General features: G+C 41.1%; 1 protein-coding gene across 1 annotated transcript; it reads right to left on the bottom strand.

The window, feature by feature from the left end:
• Positions 1-9,215: 9,215 nt before the first annotated feature.
• On the bottom strand, positions 9,216-12,213 carry sec61b (SEC61 translocon subunit beta). Its single transcript, XM_003450970.5, has 4 exons — positions 12,067-12,213; positions 11,511-11,608; positions 10,563-10,667; positions 9,216-9,754 (listed from the first exon to the last, which is right to left on the bottom strand). The coding sequence occupies exons 1-4, from the start codon at positions 12,067-12,069 to the stop codon at positions 9,667-9,669; spliced, it is 294 nt and encodes a 97-aa protein (XP_003451018.1). The 5' UTR covers positions 12,070-12,213; the 3' UTR covers positions 9,216-9,666.
• Positions 12,214-12,251: the final 38 nt, after the last annotated feature.

The following is a 12,251-nucleotide window of genomic DNA, read 5'->3' as shown; positions in this document are numbered from 1 at the left end:
CGCATCCACGTGGGCAAATCTGACTACAGGCCAAAAGTGAAATGCAAGACATACTCGTAAAAGTCTGTTATATAAAATCATCTGAGCACGGTGGCCATAAAATCATGAGATTCATCCACAAACAAAGCATCAGTGTTGGTCATATGTTGGTTTATATTTGACTCTGGGGGTATGCAGTGTATGAGAACGTGATGCACACTACGTCTCTGCTCCATAAGGACTTCCGCTCTCTGAAAACCTGGGATGGCACAATATTCACCTCACCTGCTGCATGCATGCACAGATAGCATGCAGTAACCTGTCTGATGTACATAGCTGAATGAATGTGACAGCTACAAAATGCAAATGAATCATTCTGAGATTCAAACATAAGGAGGCTACAGAATGACGTTTGCATGCCAGAAAATTTGAGTTTATGGTTGGTAAAGAATTAATGACTTTGCACTTACCCTTAAAGGTGCACTAACCTATATTAACTAATTCATGTTATTTGCAAAAAAACAAATCAGCAGAATTAGAAATGCTTCAATAAGCACAAGCCATACAGACACAGTCAGTATGTTTAGTTAAGTGACTGCAGTTATCAAAAACCTAATGGCTAAAACTCATTGTGCTTATTCAGCGCACCCATCTTAATCCTAACTTCAAACATTAATCTAAGAAGGGGATGAATAAAAAATGTAGCCATGTGCAGTTTTTATGAAGGGGGAAGTTAGAATTATACCTGTACATAATTATAGAGACCAGGATATTTTTAGCACCAAACCATTGGTGTGTTTATTTCTGCCTGATGGTGTGGAATTTAATTTGAGAAACAAGCCTCAAGTGGTCATTAGCAAAAGTGCAGTTTTTGGCCCTTTCACTTCATTTTTCAGGCCTGGAGGCCACTGTGTGGTAAACACAAACACTGCTCCGTATCTGCTGAATGTGTAAACTGGTGACCATTTTGTAACAGCCTTATACGGTAGCCTGATATGTCAGTGTTGTGTTTACAGCCGGCTTCCTCTCTAATAGCAGCTTTAATTTAAGAGAAACCTACCGGACAGTGTTTTAAAACAACCCTTTAGGAAAGCATTTAGATGAATGGTAAGCACAGCGGCCGAGATAGATGATGTTTAATCATCTCTAATTTATAGCTGGAGTCGGCAGCGAGTGATGTTATTCATTACTTATGCGAGAGTGTCATGTTCCGTGTTTGTCCAGCGGATGTGACTGAAGCTTGCTCTCATTGTATGCGACTGCCTTCTTCATTCATCAGCGCAGCAGCTCTCGTGCTCGTCATGTGGAAAGCTTATGAAATCACAGACCACAAAACCAACACGGCTGCAGTCTGCAAGCTTGATGGTTTTGGGACAGACAGCGAAAGAAAGAAACCGATATCCTGAATGCTGTCATGAATAATTAACAAATCGCCACAGCTAATCCATAGATCTGTGACTTGGGTCCACATATATACAAAAGTATGTAAATAGTTTTTGCCACAACTGTGGGCTTAAATGAAAACACAGAGTAATATTTGACTCAATAAAAGAAGGGAAGCCCGGCACTGTTTAAGGAATGTTGCAAATACTAAATTAAAGAGAAGTAGGCGACAAAATTATCTACAAGGTATGCTCAGGATGATAAATATCTATCTACATATGTATCTCTCTCTATATATATACATATATATATATCTATATATAGAGAGAGAGATAGAGATAGATAGAAGCTTTATTCACAAATTCCCGCATTTATCCACAAACATGCTAGACATTCAGTAAATACTAATAAATAGACATTATCAAGACACAGAAGTACAGACGAACTATAAATTAAATTATGTGTGGCCTAAAATATTTTATTGAAGAACATTGTTATATAAGAACCAGGTGATCCCCTCATTTACTGTACAGTCCCCCCTGCTTCCCCTCCCCTCCCTCTGCCTCACCTCTCCCCTGCTCTGGAGCGCTGCACAAGGAGTGGAAAATACAGTCACCTAAAAATACACCGCACATAAACAACACAGTTACAAAACACATGGCTACACACACCCTTTCACACACGGCCCAAGTGTCTTTAATATTATAAAGCACACGGCTGACATCTGAGACACCCAGCGCGACGGTTTCACCCCCAGTCACCCCACCCTCCTCCCTAAATTAGTCCAGCCTTGGTCACCGTGTCCCTTAGAGTCCAGTCTGATCCACTCCACTGCTGGGTGTTAAGTGAATGAGGTGAGATGGGGGGTGGGGGGAATACATGTTTATGACATCACAGCCGAGTTGGCTCTCCGTGCTTGTGGCAATCACGAGGGGCATCATCCGGCCTGACGTGTCCTGCTGATGGGCGGGGATGTGTGTGAAAAGGTCACTGAGACCAAAATTCCTCTGTGTCGGGATACCCTGTCGTAACCCCCCCCATTCCGCACATGCCTACTACAGCAATCATAAACAAGCAAAACAATAGGACAATAATAAAATGGCAATTTGGACGGTTACAGCATGCTGAGCAGTGGTGTCTTATTAATCACTGTCTGCCTGTGGTTCATGTTTTTGTCTGTATGGCAGCTGATCCCTCGCCGTGCACTTGCTGCCTTCTCATCAGAAAGCAGCGCTCGGTTTCCTGCTGCTCCTTTAAAGTTTTATTCAGCTCTGATCTTGATATGTGTAGTTGAGCCTCCACATTGTTCCATCCTGTTAAATCGCAACAGACCTGTTAAATTTCTTTTGGTTTTCTCCCACCATCGACTGTCTCCACTTGTTTCCATCTTCCTGTAGTTATTCATATCTCTCTTCAGCACCCTGTGCTCCTTCATCTCTCTTTGTTTCACAGCTTCTTTTTGCTCTACTTCTATTTCTTTTAACTCCAGGTATATTTGTCTTCTTTCCCTTGTGCTTTTAACTCAACGGTTGGAGTTTTATCATTGAAGATCTCAATTTCCTTTTTCTATTTGTCTTTCTATTTTTAGACAAGTTCTTGTCTCGTATTTCATATTTCTCTTTTTGATAACATTTTCTTTCTTTTACACAGATTTGCCCTCTCTGTCCTGGATCATATATATTTGATACATCACAATTCCTTATCATGCCACTTTTAATGGCCAGCATGCAATAGGACATTTGCTTTGAATAGATCTTTGTGGGTAAATCTTGTTCTTGCAATTTTGCTTTTAGTGAACAGAAGTAAAGTTTCTTTTAACGCACATATACTTTTGTCTCATATTATCTGAGCTGAACAGCAAATTGAGCAGACTGTTGCTTTTAATATTAAGACAGCTATTTCTAGACTGAGTGGGAAAGAAGTGCTTTAGAAGCAGATTCGTGACTAATATCGAACAGCATCTGTTTGGATGGCTTAGAGTAGTTTTTGATTGTGAGTGGTGCACAGCAACATTCTGGGTGTACGTATACCATCTCTTCATTTTGATAATTTGATCTTCAGCAGCCTTTCTATAAAAACTGTAGATAAACCACAGATTTAAGGTTTATTTAGTGTTGCAGAATGCAGTGAGATTTCTTAATCCTCTATGCAAATCATCAAAAACTATCACATTAATTAGAACCAAATAAAATAACTTCTGACTTTGAATAGTTATATATACATATTGTTTTTATCCCTACACATAAAGCACTGGTTAAGTAAGTTTTAATCAAATCTGATATGAGTTATTATGTCTTTCACATTTCATGCATTGAGCACAAGGTGAGTGTGTGTCACATGGAGGGTTAGAGAGAGAGATGAGGTACTGATAGATGCAGACTCAGTATTGGCTCTCACCCTGACGCTCTTATTTCTCTGAAGGTAGATCTAAGTCTAGAAGGATCAAGGCGGGTCCAGCTGGCCCACATAAACACATTCACAAATTCTCGGTTTCTCAGCTTTAACCCCACCACCCCCACCTACCCGACCCTTATACAGCATGCATGACATCAGCCCTGAACCATGGATGGTAGAATATAGAGTCAGATTATTTTACAGCGAACAAGTTTTCACCTCTCAGCAGATCAGACTGTGCTACTGATCACTGGCCATTAACTGGTGACTGTTTCACCAATTGGCTGCTACGCTAATCACTGGTCTTATGGTCACAGCAGCTGCACACATTTGCTCTGAGTACAAATGCTTTATTTTGGAAGAATTTCCAGGCACTGGTGTAAAGATTCAGGTCTACAAAGTATGTTTTAAGGTGGAAAATAACAAGAAAAAGTGTCATAAAAGAAGCGTACATAATGGTAAAGAGCACAAGTGAAATTAAGAATGAAGAAAAAGATGTTGAACTGTCACAAACTCTAAAGGTCACAAGTTATAGTATGTATAAATAGTTAATATTATGATGCAATCTCATTCATAAAAATGCAAGATTATTCAGAAACAGCATGGAAAGTCAGTAAAAGATACAAATAAAAATAATAATGATGATACAGGGCAAAATGGGGTATCACCTTTACTTAAAACACTACACCTAAAAGTGAGCTTGCCCACTGGCTTGTGAGCAGTTTTCAGACATTTGCCATTACCTGTCGCAGGTGTCCCAGTATAACCTCTCGCAGTCCTCAGTTTTTTGGGACATCCTTCAGGATTCACTTGGTCAAAAAGTCTGGATCGATTCTATCCGCCCGTCCAGCCATTGCACGCTTTATCAACCATGTGATCTGCTCAAAAAGTACGCACATACACACACACGCTCATACCTGACATACACAGCTGGTCAAAAGTTTCCGAACACCCCCAGTTTTATTGAAATTTCAACAGTTGAAGTGGAGTGAATGACCCGAAGTGGTACAAGAGGTTATAAACAGAGTTTAGATCACCAAAAGCTAAAGAATAATGCAGATTTCTGAGTTATATGAAAAAACAGTGGACAGAAATTAAACTTTGGAAGCTAATACATGTGTCCCGACCTTTATTGATTTCTTCAGACTGTCTGTCAAAGCACTGTTAGAATAGACTGTAACTTACATCCCCCAAAGCATTTTAAGTGATACTGCTCTGTAGGCATGAGTACACTCACCAGCCACTTTATTAGATACAACTGTTCAACCCCTTGTGAATGCAAAAATCGAATCAGCCAATCACATGGCAGAAAAACTAAACATTTAGGCATGTAGACATAGCCGAGACAACCTGCGTAAGTTCAAACAGTATTTCAGAAACTGCTTATCTTCTGGATCTACTTTCTTGCACAGCCATCTCTGAATAATCCGAAAAAGAGAAACAAGAGTAACTCAAATAACCACTAATTACAACAATGCTATGAAGATGATCATCTCTTAATGCACAACACATTGAATCTTGAAGTGTCAGCTACAAACAGGATTCACACAAGCTCACCAAAATGGGACGATGGAAAATTTTAAAATGATGGAAGCTCAAATGAGTCTTGATTTTTGCTGAGAAATGCGTATGGTCAGAATTTTGTGTAAACAACATTAAAGCGTGGATCCATCCTGCCTTGTATCAACGGTTCGAGCTGCTGGTGGGGTGATGGTGTCGGGGCCCCTTAGTATCAAATGAATATCACTTAATCTTCACAGACAACCTGAATATTATTGCTGACCATGTCCATCCTTTTATAGTCGCTGCTTCGTGCAGGACAAGCTGCCCTGTCACAAAGCTCAAGTCATCTCAAACTGGTTTCTTGAGCATGAAAATGAGTTTGAAACAACCAAAAAAACACCTATCACTTCAATATGGATCAAAATCTCGGAGGAATGTTTCCAGCACCTTGTTGAATCTGTGCCATGAAGGATTCAGGCAGTTCTGAAGACAAAGGCAGGCCAACCCGGTATTGGCGGGGCATACATAATGTGAGTGTATATTGCTAAAATTAACAAAGGACGACAGGCAGCGTTAGAACCACTGAAAGTTAAGCATTTTCCTTTAGAATCAAATACAAAGGAAGCCCAGTGACTACAATCGAAAAGGAGTTGGAGGAAACTCCGACAGAAGGCTTTCCAGTCAGTCCGAAACCACAACAGAATTAGAAGACAAGTTTCAAGAGACAGTCGATCACGTGATAGGTGGCTGTTAGGATGACAGCTTCAAGCTCAGCAATTTTCAAAGCAAGCAAATCTTGGTTTCACTCTTTTTTTCACCAGTGAACAAAAGACTTTGTGCTGCAAGTTTTGCAATTTTTGTGTCCATGAAAAAAGGTGTTAAAAAAACGAGCAAAATAAGAAAAATATGGTTGCCCGGGCTCCGAATAGTGCATTAATGGAGACTGGAAAGAAGTCTTCTAGACAGCAAATGGCTAACCCAAAGGCCTAACACAGTATTTCTCAATGACACAACCTAATTAGGCAGGTGTTCATTCTACGGCAAGACGAAGACCCAAAACAGAAGCAAGAACTCCACTCCATGGAGCTAACTCAGCGTGGACTGGACTGAAGGCTGAAAGCAAAGTAAATGTCAAGTAGAAGAATTTGTGAGCTGTTGTGTCTGAAAAGGGCGGTTTCTTACATTTTTGTTAAACAAAGCAATTCTGTGATGTTTTAATTTTAATTGCCCTGACTATATAATTACCCTGCATGATTTTCAATAAAATCTGGAAAAAAATGTAAATGTGCTGAAAGTTTCACTTTCATTTAAAGAATATTTTTTTAGTCTTTTAGAGAAAGGACAAATTTCAATCACAAGCCTTCGGCTGCACCTGAGAACCCCAAATCTGTGTTTGCCTGCGTGGTGGGACACCTCTGGGCACGACCATGTGTGCGATGGACGAGCGGGAGAGTGACACGGGCTCAGGGACTGTTTCTTTCACATCCATGCCAAAGCCCCGAGCTGCATGTGTCATGTAGAACAGAAAACACATGTGACCTATTTACAGGTTTCCTCAAGTGTGTGTATCTACATGTGCTCACCTCTCTCACCTCTCTCAGTGTAAGGGACCATCCCCTGTGAACGCATGTGTGTGGGTTTGTTTCTTTTTTTTTCTCACAGGAAATGGGTTTCTGGTGAAAAAGAGACAGGGAGGAAGCACTCTTAAGAAAGCTTCTTTTCGTTTCTTTCCTTCTCCTCTTTCCACAAGACAGACCACGTTTCACGTGTGCATGTTCAGGAAATAAAGGCTTTGACTGTAAGTTAACAAGCATGCAGATGCACGTAATTACAACTTTGATGTAGTGGAAATGAATGCGAACCCATACATCTTGTATCAGATAATCTGATATGCAGAGGGAATACATAGGCTACAGTTTAATAAATGTCCCTTCAGGACTCTTTTGGGGTAATTTGAGACCTGTGATGCACTTGGATGCTCCTGCGCCTTTTTTTAATGGTGCTTCTTTGACTTATAATACAGATTCAGTGTCATTTGTCAGTATACAAACTAACCCTTACATACAAAGGTTACAGATCTATGTAAACCATGCAGTGACCTTTCTAGCAGTAGCAATGAGCGGATAAAAGCTACCTCCTTCTCCTCCCTGAGTGAAATGCTGAGCTGCCGTGTTTGGATGGTGTCAGGAGGAGTTTGAAACTACAGGTCACAGCGCTCACACACACTGCTGCTCGGGCCCGTTTGACTCCTGAACCCTGAGGGACAGCTTTACCATGGCTCCTCCATATTTAATTATTATGTTGAATTATTCTGGCTCACTGCCGTGTTGTGCCACCGTGAATTGGGCCGTGGAGTCTGTGAGTGTATTTCAGTGTGGGCGTGCGTGTGTTTGTGTGTGTGTGTAGGACAGGGAGAGTGATGTGGCAATAGTGCCTGAGTTTGCCACGAGAACTGGAAGCCTTATGGAAAGCAAAGCCATAGCAACAGAATGAATTAATAAAAAGGACACGAATGCTAGGTTTAACACACACACACACACACACACACAGACAAGGCCATGCCAGCTGGTGGTTACATATTCAACGCAGATAAACCTCCTGATGCACGTAGGACCAAAACTTCTTCTACAGCACAAAAACATCCAGCCTGCAGCTGTCAGTAACAGTCACTACTCACAGCATCAGTGAAACCAGAGAAAATACATTTTTTTAAATGATCCACATGGTTTAAACTGATGTCTCCAACCTTGTCTCTAGAAGCTATTTATCTCATCTAATTCTTTGAATATGAATCTACTCAATATGATAAAGTATAGCTGTAGCTGTAGAAGAACATACAGAAATATATATCATAAAAAATGTTTAGCCCCAGCTAAATAAACCACTACTCAGGCGTAACATGTGTTCATGCTTGTCCCTGAGAGAGAACAGCTTTATGAGTTCATACCTGCTGAGCCAGTGGCGCTCAGAAAGTAGTCTGCAGCGCCCCCTTCAGGAGAAGAAAATAACACACCTGGGCAAAATTCACAGGAAGCGCAATTAGGATAGATTTTGGATCTAGCGATCATGTAGATGTACATGTTCGTATTAGTGGTTTGGTCAGCATTAAAAGTTATTGCAAGCTGTGTTTTTTGTAATTACATTTTCTCTGGTTTTTATATGAGTTTTATTCACAAACACAAATGCCACTAAATGTAAAGAGACATTCAGACAGAAAGGAGTGCTAACATATTTAATTTCTGAAATGATTTCAAAGGTTTGCCTTGTGGCATTTCTGACACTGTTTACACAGTGACTGCCTGTATTTATAGATTTTATAGTCTGCAGGAGGACACCTTTAATGCTGCCAGTACAAATAAAACCAAAAACAACCTTATGGCAGTCGGGTGTTAGGACGGGGGTAAGATCCAAACTTAAAAAGCCAACTTTCATCCACTCAAACTTAATTTTAAAGCAGTTGCTATATGTAAAGCATGCATACGCAATTAAAACTAAGTAAAGGATGAGCTTAAATGTAATTTTAAGCAAAAAGAACATGAAATAGGATTATTGAATTACAGCCAAAGCCTCAGTCGGATAAATTGCAAGTAGCTGGAATTTGTTTAAGTGTTTGGTGGACTGCCAATCACAGTGAAACTTAACACTTAACATTTCAATTTCTGTTTTAATATCCTTGTTTTTATCCATCTAAAAGCACCATCAAGGCTTTAATTTTAGTCGAAACAAACACTAGTAAATGCCTTTTGTGAAAACGCACGGCTTTCAGTAATCTGGTAATGGATACAGAAGGTTAAAAGGGAGAAAACTTCACTTGTCACTAACAACGTGGCGCAGAATATTTGTCCCCTCATTCAGTGTACAAAAAGCCTCGTTCAACTTCAAATGACTTGAAAAACAAAAGATTATTATTCTTTTTTAGTAAAACAAAGTAAGGTTAAATTTAAAAAACACACACATTAATTTTTACTTTTTTAATTGTACAATAATACAATCACATTTTGTACAAATGCTGTTAACAAAAAAAAAATTAAATTGCAATTCAGGCTACGGGGAGAAATGTTGGTGGGGGGCCTGAAAACAACAATGTCCTTGGGCACTGCACTTAATTCATGCAGCATTGGAGTGAACACATGCTGCTCCTGCTGCTTAAAAGAGACAGCGACACTGCTTCTCCCCATTCACCCCATCATGTGTGACACATGCACACAGTGACGGGAAGGAGCAACAAGGTGGTCACCAGAGTCAGACGCAGATGAAGATCGTGTACAGAAAAATCCAATTTGTGTGTTTGTAGTGACAGCAGAGAAAAGGACATGGGGGGGTATGGTGGTTCATTTGTTGTTTGGTCCAGGTCCAAAGAGTTAAGAAACTGAGGCGCAGGGTCAAAGGTCATCAGGCCAGGGTTGCTTAAGAGCGGGTGTACTTCCCCCAGATGTGAAGCATGAAGACTGACGCGATGAAAAGCAGGCTCATCACCAGCACGGGCACCGGGCCGCTGTCACACAACAATGAGACGATGATTAATACCCAGATTAACACACACACACACACACACACACACACACACACACACACACACACACACACACACACACACACACACACACACGTTGCTGTAACCCTAACCAGAGTGCAAGTCTTAGTGGAGAGGCTGATTTTATTGATGAGTTTTAGAAACAAGGAAGGGGCTCTCATCTCTGAAGGAGGCTCTGAGTGGGGGGTGGAGGAGCGCATCGCTAAGTAGAAGCATTGCCATGCCAACCCTCTCCTCCGCGGCCCTCCCTTTCCTCCCCCCTCTGTCAGAAGGCTGTAATTGAGTTGACCTTTCAGAGTGGATCCTTTAATGAAGCTTTGAGGCCGGCGTCTAACACAGGAACAAACATGCACTCGATATACAGCACTGTATACGGCGAGCGTGCCCTCCTTCGACTGCTGGAGAGACGCACTCAATAACCACCACAGCACCATTGATCAACCAATGACTGGCTATGGCCAGGAGGCAGGACGCCTCCTCTGCTGTTGGAGGAGGGTGGGCGTTGAGGATGGAGCAGAATATAAGTTTGAGAGTTTTCTAAATGTGTACTTTCCTCACATAATTATGTGTGTATATACACTCACACTCTTAATAGGCTGAATACATCATCTGCTTTACCGCCGAGTCACGTCTGGCCAATTTCCCACCATTAAACATGGCGAGTGTCGGAAATCCTGAGGATTAGTTTTGGAGTTGCGAGTGTACGAAAGTCAAAATGTCAAACGTTGGATTTGTTTGCGGCTATAAAACTTTTATAAACTATACTTACACTTTGAGTCCCGGTGAGTCTTCAGTGTAGAAGCGCCACATGCCGCCTGTGCCGGCAGATCCCGTGGTCCTGCCGCCGCTGCGTGTACCACTGCTGGTAGCTTTCCTGTGCAACACAGATGCAAAAAGATCTTTTATTCTACCAACAATCAGCAATTTCTTTAAAAAAAAATGTCATCATCTTACAGCACTTGGCCAGAATGGAAAAGAAACCAGATTTAAAAAAAACAAGCACAACACAATTTCTGTCAATCATACTGTTGGCAAAGTTTATCAGACTTTAACTTTATTCAACTGTATAAACCAACTGAAAAACCTTCTTTGAGGCTGCCATTTATAAACCACCAGAAGAGGGGAAAAAAATCAACAACAACAGTGCGATCTATTATACACTACGGCTTATTATGAATTTAATTTCAACTACAGCAGCTGTTGATGAAAGAGCACACTGAGTCATTGCTCCTTCATTCTTTGGATGAGATTAAACAGAGGTTAATGAGGTAATGAAGATGGTGGTAGTAATGGGTAATAATGAGACTGAGAGGAAGCAGTGAGCCTCTGATTACACACTGATTAAGCCAACAGCATAACATCTATCTGCTCTAATCTATGGGAAGGAGCACGCACGTGCACACACATACACAAATCCTCAACACCTATTCACAGGATGACGACATTAACAGATGGGTCACTGCTGAGTGAGTGAGTGAATGTCTGTGTGTGTGTGTGGGGGGGGGGGGGGTAATTGCAAGCTTTGTAAGGTGTTTGTGCAGCACACTTATCTTTCTTACAAAAGATATTCTATCACTGGATGGTGGAAGAAAATCTGGTGTTAAACTGGGTATAGAGACAGTGAAGGCTGCATTATCTATCGATTCCTCAGGACACCCTCTGTGCCCATTTGTCATCACCTTAAAATGCTGATGACATAAAGTGTGTGTATGCATACCTCTGTCTGACTGTGGAGCCTGCTGCACGGGGAGCCACTGTCTTGCTGGGGGATCTGCTAGAGGCTCCAACATTGGTGGCACTTGCTGCTGGTCCAGGCTGGAAAATAAACAGTACGTTTAAAATATATTTCAGTGTTAACAGCGCATTCAATCACAAATCCTCATATCTGTTACACTTTCACACCTAAAACTAACCTACAGCACTCTGCCATGTGATTGAATAAATGCTTCGTGTATAAATAACTTATATTTGGCTTTAAGTGTATATTACGTTTATATCAGATTACAAAGACCCTGGCTGGGTACTTATACAGTTACTATCAAGCATCAATTCTCCTCCTAAAGCAGTCACATATATTTAACATTTACTTAATTCAGTACTACAATAACCTGAAACTGTGTCTTGAGACTCTTTAATTCGTAGTTAAAAGAGCCACGTCTACAGTTGATGAGCTAACGTTAGCACACTAGCTAACAGCTGAGTCCTGAATGAATGCGGTGGACACGGCTAGCGTGACAAGTAGTAGCCGTTCCAGTCACATCTGAGGAGCTTACCATTTTGTTTTATTTGTCCAGATGCTAGCTAAAACGCTGAGGAGCTCTTCAAGCTGATGTCCACGTCGGAGGAGCGGCACACAATCAGTGTGTGAAAAACTTGAGAAGAGAGCCCACAAAGCTGACGCTCTTCTAAAAAGGACACGACTGCAAAACACAAGACCAAAGTAGGCGACCAGATAGAA

The sequence above is a fragment of the Oreochromis niloticus genome, linkage group LG11 (genome assembly GCF_001858045.2).
Source record: "Oreochromis niloticus isolate F11D_XX linkage group LG11, O_niloticus_UMD_NMBU, whole genome shotgun sequence".
NCBI lineage: Eukaryota > Metazoa > Chordata > Actinopteri > Cichliformes > Cichlidae > Oreochromis > Oreochromis niloticus.
Note: the sequence above shows the minus strand (reverse complement) of the source record. Positions and strands in the feature narration are given on the sequence as shown.

Bases quoted from the DNA above. Each gene is read 5' to 3' on its own strand.
- sec61b (XM_003450970.5), bottom strand. The intron at 10,668-11,510 runs GTATGCATACAC...TGTGTTGCACAG, and splicing joins GGCTCCACAGTCAGACAGAG to GAAAGCTACCAGCAGTGGTA. The intron at 9,755-10,562 runs GTAAGTATAGTT...GTTGTGTGACAG, and splicing joins GACTCACCGGGACTCAAAGT to CGGCCCGGTGCCCGTGCTGG.